Genomic DNA, 19,664 nt, shown 5'->3' on the forward strand with positions numbered 1-19,664 from the left:
CCTCCATCAAAACATCTACCATGTAACCTTTTATTAATGTACTATATATGCTTTAGCCTTTAACTCTTTTGGCTGTTCAGTGTGCGATATACTTTGAGACTGAACGAATTAATTTTGGTCTTACATCCAGATAATTTCTGTCAAACAATTTCACTCAAATATCCCTCTCTAGATACTTTTATACCAATGAATATTTTTCTGCCCCATTGCCAAATATTAGTACAAAATTACTTGACACTATGAAAGCGATCACGATAAAAGGCTCTAGCTAAGACTGCTTCGCGTTAGAGCCACCTAGGAACTTAACCGGCTTTTTTAAATTCAAAAACCTTTTATTAAATTAAAAACTCGTTTTCCTTAACGAGAACTTTAACCAAGTGCATAGGAGATTTTAGGTGGCCCCAGGAAAAGCACTCGAAAATTGTACCTTTATTTAGCGGGCACTCCCTGTTGCAACCATAAGAGTGTAGAGGGGTTTTAAGACTCCTAAATAACGTGTAGGGTGGTCTAAAGGACCAAAAACCCCACTTCACGGAGGTCGCGGGGTTTTGGGAGAGAAAAACGTTCTCTCGCATGAAATGGAAAGTTTTTGAGTCACGCTCTCCCCATACCCCCTTTTTTTTTTATTGAAGCTAGTTTTTTTGAAGAAAGAAAGGCAGAAGTAAAAGAAGAGCGCGAGTGGAAGGATGTACTTCCTCTCGAAACATTAAAATTTTCACTTTTAAAACTACAGAAGAGTATTCGTAATTATTTCGAAACTAATGTTACAACATTAAATGGTGCCGAAACCCGGGACCCTTAGCTAATTAATATCGAAGAACGGGTCAATTAGAACTTAGAAGATTTTAATATCGGAATAATCGCGAATTAGAAGAAGAAGAAAATGGCGAACTACGAGGACTCGGCCGAGGTCGTAGCCGCTAGGAAGAAGCGAGCACCAGTGCGTGCCCAAGTAACCAGGTTACTAAAGAAGATCGACGATGAGCTAGCCAATGATCCAACTAATATCATTAATTTGGAATCAATGCTCACTGTTTTAACTCAGAAGAAGACGACGTTGGAACGAATGGACGCATTCATTTTGGATGAGATCGCGTCAAGCGACTTATCGACAGAAGAAGAAGTTACGGCGGAGGCGGATACGAGTGCTGATATTGCGGACAGACTAACTTTTTATAAGACTAAATTGAGCTTCGCGATAACGAACTGCAATAAAGAAGAGTCGGTGCGGTCCGCGTCAGGGTCTACAAGTTTATCAGCGGAAACCAGTGTGTTTGTTCCAAGAAACACTAACATTCCATCAGCTCCAGCTAACAACAGTCAGGAGCGGCCACCGGAAGCGGAAGAAAGTTCATCAGCTACGCAAGTACAGGTCCCAATTCCTTACGAACATTTAGCGCATGATCAATCACAATTGGTGTTACCAAAATTAGAAATAGCAAAATATGACGGGGACGTATACGAATGGACCAGTTTTTGGTCTCAATTTGAAGCCGCAGTTCATTTACGTAATTGGCATGATACTACTAAATTTACTTATTTAAAGTCATATTTAGAAGGAGCTGCGGCCACGAGAATTACTGGTCTATCCGTTACGTCGGAAAATTATAAGATCGCGATTGATCTATTGAAAAATAGATTTGGACGTCAAGATGTTTTAGTTATAGCGCATATCAATAAGTTGACCCATCTTCCTGCAGTAGAAAGGTCTAACGATATCGTAGAATTACGAAAGTTTGTTGATATTTGTGAGGTAGAAGTTAAGAGCTTACAAGCATTAGGCATTAATGCAGCAGATAGCCAATTATTGGGCCCGATAGTCATGAGTAAACTTCCAAATGATATCGGTTTAGATTTTAGTAGATTAAGACAAAATGACGGGATAGGGCAAAAAATTAGAATCGAAGAATTGTTAATATTTTTAAGAGACGAAGTACAGAGTAGGGAGCGAGCCTTTTCATTTAAGCAAACCCCTACTTCTGATACCAATAATGCCACCTCCCGCGAACCTCGTGCACCGAGAGTAATAGGAAATGCTAAACCCCAAAATAACGGGTACAAGCCTACGGCTCAAAAAGGAGAAAGATTTTCCACCGTAGCGCTGGCCGCTAACGCCGAAAACACCTGCATTTTCTGTGCCAAGAGCCACAAGGCTGAAGAGTGTAAGAAGTATACAATAGAAGAAAGGAAGGAGATTTTGAAGAAAAAAGCGCGCTGCTATAACTGCGTATACGGGCAACATTTGGCGAGGTTTTGCAATACCAAATTAACCTGTTACTACTGTAAGAAGCGCCATCACGCTGCCGTTTGCGAAAACACGGAGGCGAAGGCGGAGATTGTCAATCAAACCGCGATGTCAGAGATAAGCGCGATCAACGGGGAAGCCTCTACAGTATTATTACAAACAGCTCTCGTTATCGTATATGGCATCGACAATAGTATGGAGCTACGCGTGTTATTTGACGGGGGGAGCCAAAGAACTTTTATTCGAGAAAACGTTTCGAAACAGCTGAATCTCCCAGTTATTGGAGTGGAAGAATTGGTCATCTATCCCTTTAAAAAGAAAACACCGATTTTAGCCGTATGTAGAAGAGTAAAACTTACTTTAAGAAGTTCTAAAAACGGGAACTCCCTGGAAATCGAGGCGTTGGAGTCCCCAGAAGTTACTTCCGCCACTCTGCGGGTACCGGATAGAGAGCTAAGGAAGAAGTTAGAAAGAGAAGGACTCGTAATGGCCGAAGAAGAATTTTATAAGAATGGAATTTCGGACGGAATCTCCATCTTAATTGGATCAGATTATTATTGGAAGGCCATGACGACTAACTGTAGAAGATTAGACGACTCTATGGTAGCCATGCAAAGTATTTTTGGCTGGATTTTGCAAGGTCCAGCTGGACAAGCTACAACGACAGGTGAAATTAGCGTTTCAACTATTATAACGCGAGCCCAACCTGTAGAAGACGAAAATACAGTAGCAAACGTGCTAAAACAATTTTGGGAGATTGAATCTCTAGGTATTATTGAAAAGACCTCCCAAAGCTCATCCTTAGACGAAGAAGCTATGAAAAAATTAGAAGAGTCCATTACTTTTACGAATGGACGTTACGAGGTAGGCTTACCGTGGAAAGAAGACAATGGAGAAGCGTCGAACAATCTGAACGTGGCCATGAAGAGATTGTTTAGTTTAATACGAAGATTTAAACGAGATCCCGAGCTTTATCAAGCATATCAAGAAGTATTCGACGACTATTTGAAAACCGGAATTATTGAAGAAGTTCATGATGACAGAGAAGCCAGGCCACTGAAGGAGAATTACTTGCCTCACCAACCCGTCATCAGGAAAGACAGAGAGACGACCAAAACAAGAGTCGTTTTTGACGGATCATCTCATGATTACAACCAACCCTCGATTAATGACCGTTTGATTCCGGGACCAAATTTAAATCCCGATTTGCTCGATATAATTATCAAGTTCCGGTCACACAAGATCGCCATTGTTTCTGACGTGGAGAAGGCTTTCTTGCAAATTTCCCTATCAGAAAAGGATCGTGACGCTGTCAGATTCCTATGGTTTAAAGATGATCCAAGCCAGATGGCCCAAAAAGAAGATCCTGAAGTAATTATCTATCGAATGAGAAGAGTCCTGTTTGGTCTCACTTCAAGCCCGTTTCTCCTGACTGCCACTATCAAGCATCATTTACAGAAGTACAAAGAGCAGTATCCCGAAACGTACAAGATTCTGAACAACGATCTGTACATCGACGATTTAGTGTCCGGAGACAAGAACGACGAATCAGCTTTTAAGAGGTCAAAGGAGTCCTGTAAAATAATGGAAGAGGGAGCAATGAACCTCCGCAAGTGGCAGACCAACTCTTTGGCATTACGCAAAAAGTGGCAAGATGAGGGAATGGTAGATAAACACCCTTCAGAACTAGAAGTCGATTTAACCGCTTCAACGCAGATGTTAAAGGTTCTGGGTATTTCATGGCATCCCAATGAAGACGAGTTCAGATTTCAAGTTGACCGGATACTGGAATATTTAGAAGAATTCAAAAATACAAAACGCAGCGTGCTGCAAACGTCAGCCAGAGTATTTGATCCAGCCGGATACATATCACCCTTTACAATCAAAAGCAAAATTCTCTTTCAAGAAATTTGGGAAAAAGGGGTTGATTGGGATGATCCCCTCCCCTTGGATCTTCTAAAGAAGTTTGAAGACTGGAGACATGATCTCCCCTTTTTGAGTGAGGTTACCATACCTCGATATTATCAATCAGCTCACCTAGAAGAAGATATTTTATCAACGCAATTGCATTGTTTCACCGACGCAAGCGAGCGGGCATATGGCGCCGTTGTTTATATACGCTACGAGACAACATCTGGAAGATTCGGTGTAAGCATGGTGGCGTCGAAGACAAGAGTATGTCCGATCAAAAAGATAACGCTCCCCAGATTGGAACTAATGGGCGCACTAATTGGGGCACGGCTAACTAAAAGGTTACAAACCATACTAGAAATTCAGGAAGAGAGGATAACCTTCTGGAGCGATTCCCTGGTGACGCTGCATTGGATAAAGGGAACCGCTAAGAAATGGCAACCGTTTGTCTCGAACAGAGTGTCCGAGATACAGCAATTAGCAGATCCCAAAACATGGAAGTTTTGCAAAGGAAAGGAAAATCCAGCGGATTTTTTAAGTCGAGGACAAGGCGTCAGAGAACTTATTTCAAACGAAGTCTGGTGGAACGGTCCAAATTGGCTAGAACTGCCAGAAGAACAATGGCCCGTGTCGAACCATAAATTTAAAGAATCTGATACAGCCATTAAGCAGATAATCGAGAGCGAGAAGCGAAAATGTTACGAAGAAGTCGCGCAGAACAGTTGCGCTGTAGAAGACAAGGTCGAACTTTTGGACCTAAATAAATATAGTACATTATCACGTCCCGTCAGAATTATAGCTTGGGTCATGAGATTCGGACATAACACTCGAAATTCTGGAAAGAAGAAGTCGGGAGAACTAAGCGCAGAAGAATTAATGAGCGCTGAACAACATTGGGTGAAACGCACTCAAGCTGAAGCCTTCACCGAAGAATTGAAGTCGCTGAAGACAAAGAAGAAAGTAACCAACCCCTCGAAAATTAAAGAATTTAACCCGTTTTTGGACGAAAACGAAATAATAAGAGTAGGGGGACGGTTGCAGGCTTCAGACTTCAGTTATAGCGAAAAACACCCGATTCTTCTTCCGTACCAACACCGTTTCTCAGAGCTACAATTAAACTCCGCCCATCAAAGAGTCTTGCATTCAGGGCTTTCGGATACCCTTGCTCAATCGAGAGAAGAATTTTGGATAGTGAGGGGAAGGCAACTTGCCAAGAAAGTTTTAAATCGATGCATTGTATGTAAGAAATGGAAGGCACAGCCGGCCAGCGAACTTACTGCCCCCCTGCCAAGAGACAGAGTCACCGAAGCTCCTTCCTTCGAAATTACCGGGATGGACTTCGCTGGACCCGTGTACGTTAAGAACGCGGGACAAACTACGAAGGCTTATATCGCTCTTTTCACCTGCGGGGTCACAAGAGCCGTTCACCTTGAACTTACGTCAGACTTGACAACTGAAAATTTCATGTTGTCCTTTAGAAGATTCGTCGCTAGAAAAGGCGTTCCTCGCGTAGTATATTCGGACAATGCCCAGACATTTAAGAGGGCTGACAAGGAATTAAAAGCGCTTTTTGACACAATAGAAGATTCGAGAGTACAGAATTACTTCGGAAAGAACGGGATAACTTGGAAATACATTGTTGAGCGCGCGGCGTGGTGGGGAGGATTCTACGAGAGAGTGGTGCAAATGACCAAAAAAGTAATGAAGAGAATCCTGGGGCGAGCGTTTTTGTCCTTTGAAGAAATGACAACGTTTTTGGCTGAAACAGAAGCAACAATTAATTCAAGGCCAATTACGTACGTAAACAACGCTCCCCACGAACCGTCACCTCTGACCCCGAGCCATTTCCTATTGGGTAAAAGAGCTACATCACTCCCCCCTAAAGGGGCGTCGAAGTCGCAACCAAAGGATTCCACACAGGTGGAATTGACGAAACGTTGGAAGTATCGCCAGAGTTTATTGGAAAAACTTTGGTCTCGTTGGCGTTACGAGTACATTCTAGAATTGAAGTCAGCCCATAGGGTGTCGCAGCCAGGCGACGGCCAGATTAAAATGGGAGGCATGGTGTTATTGGTAGAAGATAAACAACCACGCCAAACTTGGCAATTATGCCGTATAGTAGAAGTTTTCAAGGGTCGCGATGGTCGCGTTAGATCATGTTTAATTAAATTACCGTTCGGAAAAACATTAAGAAGACCCATAAATCTATTGTGCCCTTTAGAAATTGAAACTGAATGATTTAACTGAATTGCTGGAAATTTATTTTGATTTGTAATTGTTTTTCAATTTTTTTGTTGTATTTGTATCTTTAATTCATGTAACAGAAGCGTAAATTTTGAATAAGAAAAAAATGTAGAATATAAATTGTACGGACTAAGGTATGAACAATCGTCCATAGGTGGGGAGAGTGTTGCAACCATAAGAGTGTAGAGGGGTTTTAAGACTCCTAAATAACGTGTAGGGTGGTCTAAAGGACCAAAAACCCCACTTCACGGAGGTCGCGGGGTTTTGGGAGAGAAAAACGTTCTCTCGCATGAAATGGAAAGTTTTTGAGTCACGCTCTCCCCATACCCCCTTTTTTTTTATTGAAGCTAGTTTTTTTGAAGAAAGAAAGGCAGAAGTAAAAGAAGAGCGCGAGTGGAAGGATGTACTTCCTCTCGAAACATTAAAATTTTCACTTTTAAAACTACAGAAGAGTATTCGTAATTATTTCGAAACTAATGTTACAACACTCCCGCTTAATGTGCCCTGCCTTTCGGCAATTGTAACAGGTTCGGACAAACTGCCACTGGCCCGAGTGACCGCCGCGTTTTTTCTGGCCTCTGCCACCGCGACCTGGACCGCGTCCACTTCCACCCGCACCTCCACGTCCTCTTTTGCCACCAACGCCATAAAAATATGCGTTGGTGACAGTGATGTTTTTGCCTTCCATTACTCGACTAAACCGACAAACAAGAAATTTCATTTTATATTGATTACTTTCTATCTAGTTTTAAATTTCACAATAAATTTAAACAGTTTAACTTTAATTTTTATGAATTAGTTTCAAAAACCGTTAATTAATATTATTAACCATAAAAAATACAGTTCAAAACATACTTACGAGGTTAGCAAACAAGGGTAAAGGGTTTCGTTTCTTCGTAAAAACTATCCAATTGACTGGATAATGAAACGTCTACTGAACGGCTTTAAACTGTACATTTTCAACACGTGAAAATCTACTAATTGACTTCGGAAATACAGACATTCATTCAACTAGGTTAAACGTAGTGGTGCTTTATGATAATGTCCAAAGAAGTTGCTAGTTTGAGACCCGATGAATGCATCGATAAGAGACGCAAGTTTCGAAGCCCTGTCTGGAAATACTTCACTTTCGATAATGAGACGACGAGCTGCAAAAACTGTACAAAGTAAGGAAAGTTAATCTTTAATTTTAACTTATCCCACCTTTTTTGGACTTCGAGAGTGAAGTAATTCATATATGGGAAAATCTACAAATAGATTTAAGTAATGTCGTAGTGGAAAGGACATTAAAGGTTTAATTGATAGTATTTACATAGAATTTCTATTGCCTTAGCTGCTTATTGACCCATGTCAACGATCTGACCCCACGCGGAATCTTTTATATATTCGAGAAAGCGATCTGTATGTAGGTTTTTTCTTAATGTATTCACAATTGGACGCCGAATTTGACCATACTACATTTGATGATATCAGTAGCATTACAGGAAGAATTTAGAAGTGGTTTGGTTGAGTTGCTCAACCTTGGGTCGGAGCGCCTCTAACCATAATAACTGCAAAGTTAGTCCTATTCCAAAATTATAGCATTTTAGCTTTATGGCTGATCCATTATTGAACATCGGTTTATTGAATTTAACGTTTTAAAACATTTGTATCCGAAAGACATCATCATTTCATACGGGTGGGTCCAAATAGTATCTAATATTTTAATATACGGGCTTCTTTTTAGCATATATATCACATAGTTCCAGAATTTAACATGATTTAAACGATGTTTGTAGGACAATAATCTCCTGAAAATATTTGAAACATTAGTTAACACTAATAGCAGTCAATATGATGCAAGCTTATAATAACATTCAAGCCGGACACCTCTAAAGTAGAGTTTTAGCAGTCAAATACGGATATTTGTTGGGTGTATAAATCGGCTGTAAGGTATGACGGAAGTAAACCATTAACCTTAAATTAAAATTATTAAAATTGTATTTTCATATACAGGGTGTTCCGAAAAATAGGGTAGTATTATAGTAAAATGTATTGGAATTTTTCCATGTTTGTTTGCCCCATACCATTGTAACCCTCTATAGAGTAAAACTAAATAGGGAGATTCTCCCGAGGGCCATAAAAATGAATAAAGACAACTTACTTTAAATATCCAAAACTAGAAGAATATCTTCCAAACGTTATTGATGTAAATCAATTAATCTAAGGTATAAAGATCCCGCAAACTACTATGTTTATACAAAAACTCCGTCTTTGGAGAGGTTAAATCAAAAATGGAGAGAACTGCTCTCAAGCCGAAGTCAACGGTAACTGATTCTCCTTACAAAAATATCGCAGTAAGTAAAAGGGAAGGGGAGTATGTAGCGTGGAGGCATACCATCCTGCCAGATCCAAGGAGTGGAAACTCCAGGAATCTGGCAGCCATGCTACATCCCACCCTCGTTAGGAACTTTGATTATATGGAAATTTAAACACAAAACAAAACAAAAGGTTACCCCGAGGAACCTTTCAATCATTAGCAGGGGTATCACAATATGGATTTTTTTTCTCTTCAGGTGCTATGTCCTTTTGTTTGTTTTTCTGTTCGGCCTCCTTCCTTTTGATCTCCAGTCGGGATTGTCTACGTGCCTCCCTCCGTTCCAGGGACGCATTGCTTCGTTTGCCCGGGCAATCTGAGACAACGTGGTGCCCCACTTTACGACATCGAAAACAAATCGATGTGGACCAAACGAAAGGGTGTTTGGCATCCGCTATTTTTGAAGGGAGTAATATCTTAGTTGTAGTTTTCGGTGTCCACTCCATCGTCCCGAAGCGCTCCCAGTTCCGTTCATCCTCGCTGTCTTTGTTGTCAGAGCGTAGGGGGATCCACAGGCGTAGGGAAGAAGCTACTTTTGGGGCGGTAGAAATAGGAGCTGCGACTTCCATCTGCCGATGCTGAGGAGGGTGAGGAAGGTATCTTGTTAGTGACCAAGGATCATCTTCGCCCTGAGAGGGAGATGTAGAAGGGTTAAACCCAGGGGGCTGATCTGGAGTGGACTGAGGATTGGCAATTTGTTTCATCTCCTCTCTGGAATCTTCCAACATAAGGATATCCTCTTCCTCTTCTTTAAAAGGGCAGGAATCTGCGACATGTCCCCTCGTATAACATAAAAAACATGAATCGTTTGAATTCATGAATCTATTTGGCATATAACAATCGGTGGCCTCATGGCCAATTTCTTTGCAATTTCGGCATTGAATAAGATTTGTTGTATCTTTTGGGCAATACTCTTCCAAAATCCTTAAGGATTGTTCCGTTTTTCTAAGTGTTTTTGGTTGTCTCCTTTGTTTTATATTTAACTCTTTTGGGAGGTCAAATTCCAAAAGAGGACTAGAGGTGTTTGAAGCCATCTGAAAGTATGCAATATTAATATTGACTCTTATTAGCTTGGGAGATAAACTCCCATGGGAAAACAGAGATTGGCTCTCGGGAAAAACAGAAATATTCCCTTTTTAGGTTCGGGACGTTATTATCATTAAGGTAAACTTGAACCTCATAGGGTGACCTTAACCTTTTATTATCAGGAGGTCGATAGTAGATATCGACTTCATTACCTCCGGGCTGAACCGTCGCCCTCTTACATACCTCTCGTCGCCATCCCAGTTTAAAAGGTTCTAGATAAATATCGGGTAATGTAGCCCTATTTAAACGAGGAGTTCTCATAGACTCGGACAACGTGGTCGAAGAACTATCAGACACACGCAGCGATTGGGATTTCGAGTGAGGGATCTGTTCAGGGGTAGATATTTCCTCCGAAAGAGTAGAAATCTGTTCAGGAGGTACTATTTCTTCCGAAAAACCAGAAGAAGGAGAATGATGTAACGCCGGTTCCGATACTGATTGTTCATAAGACGTTGATTTGTGTTCCGGCGTTAGAATTTCTTCTGTAAGACTGGAAGTTGACGTGTGTAGCTCTGGTTCCTCGACTGATTTTTCATGATCAGACGGGGAAGCCTCCCCTGCCGCAGAAGGCGGACTATCGTTAGTGGGATGATTGAGCTGAAAAGCCCTCATATCGTGGTTAGTATGAAGGAGGAGAGGACGGTCTTCAAAAAGGGCCATGCCCGGTTCACTATCAGAATCTGTAGGTTGATGTGAATCATCTCGAACTGTTGATCCGCTGCTTGATCTTCTAGAGTAGTTGATGCCGAGGTTTGAGGGACATCTGGAATAGCAGAAATAATAATTGATTGACTTCCTGACCGTCCTGAGGCGGTGACGGTAAAGTAGAAGATGATGATTCAGATGAAGTAGTGGAGGAAGTCGCCAAATGAGGTTGGTCTATGGTACCACCATTCGTTGCGGGACTGAGAAGTAGGGGCATTTCCGGCATTATCGAAGGCAGCTACGTTTGTCCAGTAGAGTTTCAAATGCTCTAAGTTAACTTTCCCTACATTCTGCCCTGAGTTAGCGTCTTCTAACTCGTAGACTACGGGAGAATGTTTAGCTACTATTTTAAAGGGACCTGCCCATTTAGGACTAAGCTTTTTCATAAGCTGACCTGTCGTACTTGATAAAGGATGTGTTTTAATCCATACTAGGGTTCCTACCTCAAATTCTAGAGGGTCATGACGGAGGTCATATTATTTCTTCTGGTGAGCTTTGGCTAACTTAGATAATTCATTACTGAATTCTAATTGTTCCTTAAGAACTTTTAAAGCTTTACTACGACTGGGGTCATCAGGGTCATGTCTAAATCCCAATGAAGACGTGGCTCCCGCCCTAAATTCAAAAAGAAAGGGGATCTGCCCGTGGTGTCATGGGGTGCGGAATTTATAGCGAATTGAAGAAGGTCAAGGGATTCATCCCATCTATCATGGTGATTCCCTACATAAAACGCTATAAGTTCGCCTATTACTCGATTTACTCTTTCGGTGGGATTTCGCTTAGGCGTGTAGGGGTGGTAAACTTTGGGTTTATTTTAAAAGCTCTGCACGTCTGCAGCCAAAATTTCGAAGTAAACTGTACCCCTCTATCACTGAGAATAGCTTTCGGGGCTCCCCACCTAGTAATTATAGACTTGAAAGCCTGCACACTAGTCTTGGCAGTAATAGTTTTTAGTGGAATCATTTCCACGAATTTAGTCATGTAATCGACAAAAACTATTAAATATTTATAGTGGTGTCTACTTGAAGGGAAAGGTCCCATGATATCGACACTGATTTGGTCCCAAGGACTTGTTATTTCTGAGGGTTGCATAAGCCCTGGCTTTTTTCTATTCCTAGCCTTAAACTGTTGGCATAAAGTGCATCCTCTAACATAGTCTTGGACATCACTAACTATAGTAGGCCACCAATATCTAAAATTCTAAATGTGACTTTACTAAGGGTTTTGTCTTTGCTCCTGTGAGCTGATAGTGGGTGGTCATGTAATAACCTCATGGCTTCTAGCCTTAAACGAGGAGGTAAATAAATTTTTTCAGGATGGTTCCTGTAAGGTCTTCTATAGAGAAGATCATTCTTTAGTTCGAACATTTTATTCCTAACTGGGTTAGGTCCTTGCAAGGAATTGATAATAGGGGAAGCAAATGGGTCTTCCCTTTGAGATTTTCTTACGTCTTCTATTGTAAAGACTGAATATAAGGCTCTAGGACCTGGAGGACGTATCCGACCTTCAACAGAATCACTTGAGGAAGTTGAATTACTACTACCGGTAGAATTTTGACTGGTACTGCTACTAGTTGGATCCAATTTACTAGTAGAATTTGAAGTAGATGAGCTAAAGTTAATGCTTAAAACGTTTACCTGAGCTCTCGATAACGCGTCAGCTACTGCATTTTCTACTCCTTTTTATGATTAATTGTAAAGTCAAATGTTTGAAGGTACATAGCCCATTTAACTAGTCGAGAATTTGGTTCCCTGATATTAAACAACCACTGTAGAGCCTGATGGTCAGTAAGGACAGTGAATTTACGACCTTCTAAAAAGAGCCTGAACTTCTTAACTGCCCAACAAATGGCTAAACATTCTTTCTCGCTAGTGGAGTACCTTGTTTCCGCATCTTTGAGTCCTGTACTAGCATGAGCTATAGGAACTTCTACACCATCTTGAATTTGGGAAAGAAGGGCACCTAACCCTGCATCACTAGCATCTGTAGTGAGAATGCACGGGGAATCCCTTCTAGGAAGCTAAGGGATGAGCCTTACATATTTCTTCGTTTATTCTTTCGAACGCCTGTTGCTGTTCGATACCCCAAATAAATTATTGATCCTTTCTTTTAAGTTTATTAATAGGGGCTACTATTTGAGAGTAGTGATTAATGAACCTATTATGCCAACCTGCCATCCCTAAAAATCTCTGGACTTCCTTAACATTTTTAGGAGGAGGGAATTTCTGAATAGCTTCTATTTTTGAAGGATCTATACGCACTACTGTTTCATTGACTATGTGACCGAATATAGTAGCTTCTTTTTGAGCGAAACGACATTTTTTCAACTGTAGGGTGAGACCCGCTTCCTTTAATCTATTTAGGACGTATTCTAAACACGTCAAATGTTGATCCCAATCCTCGCTAAGAGAGATTAAATCATCTAAATAGTCGATTAGTTGGAAGTAATCTGCGTCTCTAAAAATTTCGTCAATTAGACGCTGGAAAGAGCTAGGGGCGTTACAAAGCCCAAAAGGGAGTACATTGAACTCGAACTTTCCCATATGAGTCACGAAAAGAGTTTTAGGTCTGCTCTTAGGGTCCATTTCCACTTGCCAATACCCTGATTTAAGGTCAAGTGTTGTTATAAATTTCGGTCTTCCAACCCTAGCTAACATGTCTTCTATATTAGGCAAAGTATTAGGGGCCTTAATGGTAATCAATACAAAACCTATAGGGTTTACCCCGTTTTGTTTGATCAACTAAAACTACGGGCGAAGCCCAAGGAGATACTGAGGGTCTGATTATCCCGTCATCTAACATTTCCCTGACATGTTGTTCAATTATTTTCCTTTTCAGGTCATTAACGAGATAAGGCTGAGATTTGATGGGCGGACTATTACCCGTATGAATCTCATGGAAGATTAGTCCTGTTCTTCCTACTTTATCCGAAAACAACACAGGAAATTTTAATAAAAGGGATTCTAATTGATGACGTTGTTCATCAGAGATAGGGTCTGCGGAAACTGCGTCCCTAATACTATTCACAATCTCCTTATCTATTGGAGATGGAATTGAAAATTTAGGTTACGCACTAAACATTGTGACGATTCGAAATCTAACTTGACCCTATGTTCTTCAAGGAAATCTTGTCCCAATATATAGTCACTATTGAGGGAAGGAACTATGTAGAATTTAAATTTAAATTGTTTCTCACTTTCGTTTGACTTAGGAGCAAACTCTAATTCTTGAGAACCTTTTGTAAAAGTATAGCGGCCATCGCCCCAAACTACACAATCCAATTGTTCATCTTCAGGTAATTCTGAAGAGTTTCTAAATTTACAAATCTTTTGCCACTGATCTAAACTGACAAAAGAGGCATCAGCCCCACTATCTAACTTAGGTTGAACTGTCGCGTGTTCAAAAGTAACGGGAATGGTGACCCTTTTATAAACTGAAACTTTCCTGACGGATTCGATCCTCAGGGGGAACGCGACACGCTTCTTGTTAGGGGAATTTATTGGGCACCGGGAGAGGGACCACAAGGGACCTCTCCCGCTTTGGCTTCCCCCGACTTGTTAATCTTTTTTTCTTGACAGTCGGGTGCTAGATGACCTGGTTTTTGGCAATTATAACATGTGATAGTACGTGTAGATGGGTAGGACAAGGCCAACTGACTAATTATTATGTCCAATCACGATGGTCAATACATCAGGGTGACCACAACAAAGCCTTGAAAAAAATATATGAAAATAGGAAATTTACAATTGATTGAAGGGAAATTATAGGAGATGTTTCATTAAAAAATAGGAAAATATAGGATATTTGCCATTGAAAAAATAAGAAAATATAGGTTTCAAATGATTTGGAATTAATAAGACATGATTTTCAACACATACTGAAACAGTATTAAACAATTCAATTTAAAAAGATTAAATAAATTCGTTAGCCAGATACCTCATGGAAATGACGGAATACTAAACTCAGGGCCCGATTAAGCAATTTTGCACACGCGGGCCGAGATAATGTGCGCCCCCTTAAGTCGGAAAAAAAGGAACAGCAAATGTTCCTTAGGGGAATAGTTTAACTCAATGCGCCCGTAACAAGCCTTGCGCCCGGGGGCCAGCACCCCTCGCTCCCACCCCTTTAATCCGGTCCTGACTATAACATACTCAAAGGGCATCTCCCTATCTCTGGAACAAATAGAGTTACGAGCCTCCAAAGTTGGGGGTAATCATGCTATACCTATGGAGGGGGTATGTTAGTGAACATTTTGCTTAATTACTCGGCCCCTGTTTACTCGATGCCCAAGTTTTTAGTATGGTTGGATGGGGGGGGGGCTATATAGGACTATAACAAAATCAAAGACCATCCTCGTATCTCTCTTAGAACCAGAGTTATGAGCCTCCAAAATTGGTTATAATGCTGTTCCTATGGAGTGTATGTTTTTGAAAATGTTTCTCCATTACTCGGCTCCTTTTTACTCGATCCCCAAGTTTTTAGTATGGTTGGATGGTGAAATCAATGCGCCCCCAACAAGCCTTGTGCCCCATCGGCCTCCCTTTTATTCCGGCCTTCACTAAACTAAAACTGAAAACACGATCTGAAGCAGACAACAAGCTTTTAACTCTATTTTTGCCGCTTCCACATAACGTTTTCCATGGTGTAATATTATCGGAGTGCGAATTATGTTTCCTTAAAAGTGCCCTACATTGCAGCAAAGTTTCCTAATAATAGTTCCATGGTGGCAGGCTGGCAGCATGGATTTATAATGCCAGCTAAACGTTAGCTTGCATTATTAATCCTTGGTGGCAGAAATGTAAAACTGCATTCATGTCTGTCACACTTCAAATTTTTGAGTGACATCTACTAAAAACAACAGTGAGCGCGTGCAAAATGTGAAAAAATTTCGAAAAATAGGAAAATATAGGAAAATTGACTAAATTATAGGAACTAATAGGAAGGTATCGAAAAAATAGGAAAAATTATAAAATATAGGAATTGTGGTCACCCTGATACATGTATCTACCAGGGCTCGAACCGGGGACCTTCCGCGTGTAAAGCGGACGTGATAACCACCACACTACAGATATGTAGTAACACTGAGTTTTCCAAGAGATCTAGCTAATAATTATGTCCAATAACGATGGTCAGAGCCGTACTTCTGTAATTAAGTAAAATTAACATACTTAGACTTAATTGTTTTGATCAAGCTGGCCGATAGCACACCCTGAATACTTAATTGTTAATTTAAGATAATTCCGAAAAGTATCTTCACTGTAGTTTTTAAGTTATCGGTGGGGAAAAATCACGAAATTAAACTACTCGAGGGTATTATAGATTAAATTTCCCGAGGTTAGTATAGATTAAACTACCCGAGGGTATTATAGATTAAATTACCCGAGGTTAGTATAGATTAAACTACCCGAGGGTATTATAGATTAAATTACCCGAGGTTAGTATAGATTAAACTACCCGAGGGTATTATAGATTAAATTAGCCGAGTATATTGTGGATTAAATTACCCGATGTTATTTTAAATTAAATTACCCAATGTTATTGTGGATTAAATTACCGATGCTATTACAGATTAAATTACCCATTGGCTCTCAAGGTGAGTTTTCATGGGCGTGTGTGGGAAAGCTTTGAGGGGATACTTTTCCTTGATGGCATGTAAGCCCAAAATATTGACAGTGAGTACTGTGGTATGTCGAACTATTTTTGCGATATTCACACACAAGTTTTTGAAAACCCGACTAAAGAGCCAATGGAGTGAAAGGCGAAACATCTCTCGATCGATCTTCCAAATATCACCCTCTCAAAGGCCGAGAAAACATAGTCAATATGAATAGATTCAGTTTAAATTACAGATTAAGAGTGACCACATATTTTTTATATCCTTCGTATATTATCTTATAATTTCATTAAACGTTTCTTATCGATTCAGGCTTTTGAATTATTGAGTAAAAATAAATGTTATTCGTACTTTTTATTTTAATATAGACTTTGTTAAAATCATTGCTTCCTATTTTCTTCAATATTTTGTGTTAATTTCTTCCTGTTTTTTTCCTAAATTTTTACAATTTTTTCCTATACTTGATACATAAATTTCCTATATTTCTTACGAAATAATGTAGGATTTTTAGTGGTCACCGTAATTTATTCATATCGAAATGTTATCTCCCTCCGAGTGATCTCGATCGACGAATCACTCTCTAAAGGCCGAGAAAACAGCCAATTTGAATAAATCCAGTTTATATTAAGAATTTATCCCAATCGAAATGTTATCACCCTCTGAGTGATCTTTTTATATTTTATATACATCACTCTCTAAAGGCCGAGAAAACAAAGTCAATTTGAATAAATCCAATTTATATAAAGTATTTATTCAAATCGACATGTTATCTCCCTCTGAATGATCTCTACTTGGATTATTTTTCGTTCAATTTTCATAGGTTATGCATTCAATTTCTAAGGCAGTGTTAACCTTTCTTGAAAATGCAAATTGATTTGTGAAACGAATAGGGAGATTCTCTATATTCAGCTCTACATTTCTGGATTAGCAGGTGGTTTCCAAAGGCCAAGTCAAGCTGACTTCCATTATTGGTAGAAACCTTGCTCTTTAATCCTGACATGAGCTCCATTTGCCAAGTCAAAAAAAGCTTGGTCAATACCTGTTTCCTTAGCAAAAAGTCAACATAGTGGGTATGGTTGGATCATATTTTTCAGAAAATAGCGAAGTCAAATCGTCCAACACTAGTTGTAAGCTGGCTTGCGGCGACTTGTATAGGAAAACAACAGCAATGTTTTCGCCTTCTAATTTACAATCAAGCCAAATTCGTTCAAGACGAGCTATGGGCGATGGCTGACCATTCGGAAGCCTACCACGAGTGACTGTACAATCCAAATACTCTTCAGTCACGTTCTTTTTTCCGTAAATAGTCGATCCATAGGATCGCCTTTCGGGGGCGTCAACCGGTAAGAAAATTCATTCCAAAATTCTGAAATTCTGGGATGCTTAAATCATCTTGCGCTTTCGCTCTTATTTCCACGAAGAAAAGCAAGTCAGCGCTGACAATGAAATCGTCACGTCTGATATCCTTCAAATGACCCCTTAAAGACTCGGGGTTATGGAAAAATATAACTGGTCGTCAGAGTAATGTTGGCACAAAGAGTTGAGCTTCTCTTTCCATTCTCTCCATTTCTATTTTAACGACATCATCGTCCTTTGGAGGATCAGGCGCTACAAAATTTCCGTCAATATAAAGCCCTTGAGCAGAAGTGGGTCGACTGCAAGCGACATACAACATTGACCGTTGCATTTTTCTTTTTTTGTTGATGTGAATTACCACACATTTGTAGGTATCCCCCTGACTCTTATGAATAGTTATAGCTTCAGCCACTTGTAAAGGAAATTGTTCTCTAGAAACAGCAACATTTTTATTCGAGTGGCGAAGCGTAAATGACCTAACTGTTTTCTCAAGGGGTGTCCAAGTTGGTTCGGCCTTAAAATTGGCAATCAAAGTGGCACTCTTTGCTCTAATGTCTTTTCCCACTCTTTCGTGATCAAAAGAAATCCAGACTCTGATAGGCACCCGAGCCCCGTCGGTACGCACTCCGTAGTCAATTTGACGGATTCTGCCGGTGGCCCCATTAACAATTCCATCTTCAATGTCTATGTTGTTGGTAACCATGTAGCGAGCATTAATTTGCAAACGAATATTTTCACGCAACCCGTAAGTCGAACTGACCTTCAGTTGTTTTGCTTTGTCCAGGATGTTTTTTCGCACACCCCCTTGAAAGTCTCCTTTGACGGTATCGAAAGACAAAGAATGGCAGAATTCGGTATTGTACTGATTGAGACGCAGCTCGTTGAAATCTGCCGCACCTTGGTTCGTAGCATACAGGTGTATGGCGTCGAGAGGAGGATCACCTTTTACATTCACCTGCTGTTTCTGTATTAGTAATTCGTCATCGATTTCCATTTTTCCAATGGCCATTCGATTCAGAGCCACGGCGAATGCCTTGTCTTCCTTTTGACGCATGATCTCAGTCAAGAAAAATACCTTAAATTCTTTCCAAATCGGATTATTATCCAGTAATCCGGCATAAGGGGTGTCACGAGCTTTAGGTACTTGAAATGCAAAACTGTCGCCTAGTGGTTTCTGTTGGTTAAAATCACCAACAACCAAAAGTGACAGTCCACCGAATGATTCTTCCGACCCCATAATCTCTTGACACCTGGAATTAACTTTCGTAAGAATTCCAACTCCAGCCATAGAAATCTCGTCTATAATGATTAGTTTGAGGTCCTTCCAGGCAACCCTCATTTTGTTCAACGTTTCAGATTCCATCCTCGACATGGGTCCTCCATATTGGCTAATTGGAAGCGAGAAAACCGTATGTAGAGTGGTTCCCCCAATGTTAAACGCGGCTTATCCCGTGAAGGCGCACTTTAAGGCAACAACGTTGGAGTTGTCAGCCCCTGGTTGTTTGTGGAAATACCTCGTGACGCCCTCGTAAACAGCGTTTATCAAGACGCTTTTACCTACTCCGGCTCTTCCAGTGACAAAGAGGCGTAGTGACTGCTCGGGCTTTGTTTTAAAATGTCCAAGAAAATGGCCAAAAACTTCTCTTTGCCTTACGTTTAAACTCTGCACCTCAGTATCCTCTACGATACGAACAGATTGCACGATTGTGTAGTCTGGAACATTGCCATCCGGTAGTTCCTGTCCAATGTCAGCATTACCATCTCTTAAAGCCAAAACGGCGAATTCTGGGTCATTCATCGTGTATTCTCGATCTCTTTCATCTTGATGTTCCAATATTGGTTGAACATTAGCAACATCTACTTGGGCTTCATTTTCAAGGAATTCCACCCTCGCTCTTTCAAAGTCAGCTTCACCAGCTCCGTTCACAAACTCTTTTCTCTTCATTGAAATCCATTCCAAATTTGCTTCGTACATTTCTTTGAAATCCTTATCCAAAATATTAGTGGCTTCATCGCGCCAAGGATAGAACAAGAGAAGCTGTTCCCTGTAGAAATCCAAGGTATCTTTTTCGATGTTGTAATTTCGGTATCGAATGACTTTAGCTTGTGTACGTTTGCGTACAAAACCATGGTCTTGGTTCAAAGAG

At 40.4% G+C, this 19,664-nt stretch overlaps 2 protein-coding genes across 2 annotated transcripts; one reads left to right on the plus strand and one right to left on the minus strand.

Annotated features, from left to right (window-relative positions):
• The first annotated feature begins 481 nt into the window (after positions 1–481).
• Positions 482–6,537, plus strand: LOC149639980 (uncharacterized). The gene is made up of 2 exons (XM_089850789.1): positions 482–4,497; positions 4,615–6,537. The coding sequence occupies exons 1-2, from the start codon at positions 884–886 to the stop codon at positions 6,392–6,394; spliced, it is 5,394 nt and encodes a 1,797-aa protein (XP_089706915.1). The 5' UTR covers positions 482–883; the 3' UTR covers positions 6,395–6,537.
• Positions 6,538–17,677: 11,140 nt separating this feature from the next.
• LOC149639981 (uncharacterized) lies at positions 17,678–18,889 on the minus strand. Its single transcript, XM_089850841.1, has one exon. It carries the CDS (start codon positions 18,887–18,889, stop codon positions 17,678–17,680), a length of 1,212 nt encoding a protein of 403 aa, XP_089706967.1.
• Positions 18,890–19,664: the final 775 nt, after the last annotated feature.

This window comes from Phalangium opilio, unplaced genomic scaffold (genome assembly GCF_054372755.1).
Source record: "Phalangium opilio isolate 3A_F unplaced genomic scaffold, DU_Popi_V2 ptg000094l_1, whole genome shotgun sequence".
NCBI classification, from domain to species: Eukaryota; Metazoa; Arthropoda; class Arachnida; order Opiliones; family Phalangiidae; genus Phalangium; species Phalangium opilio.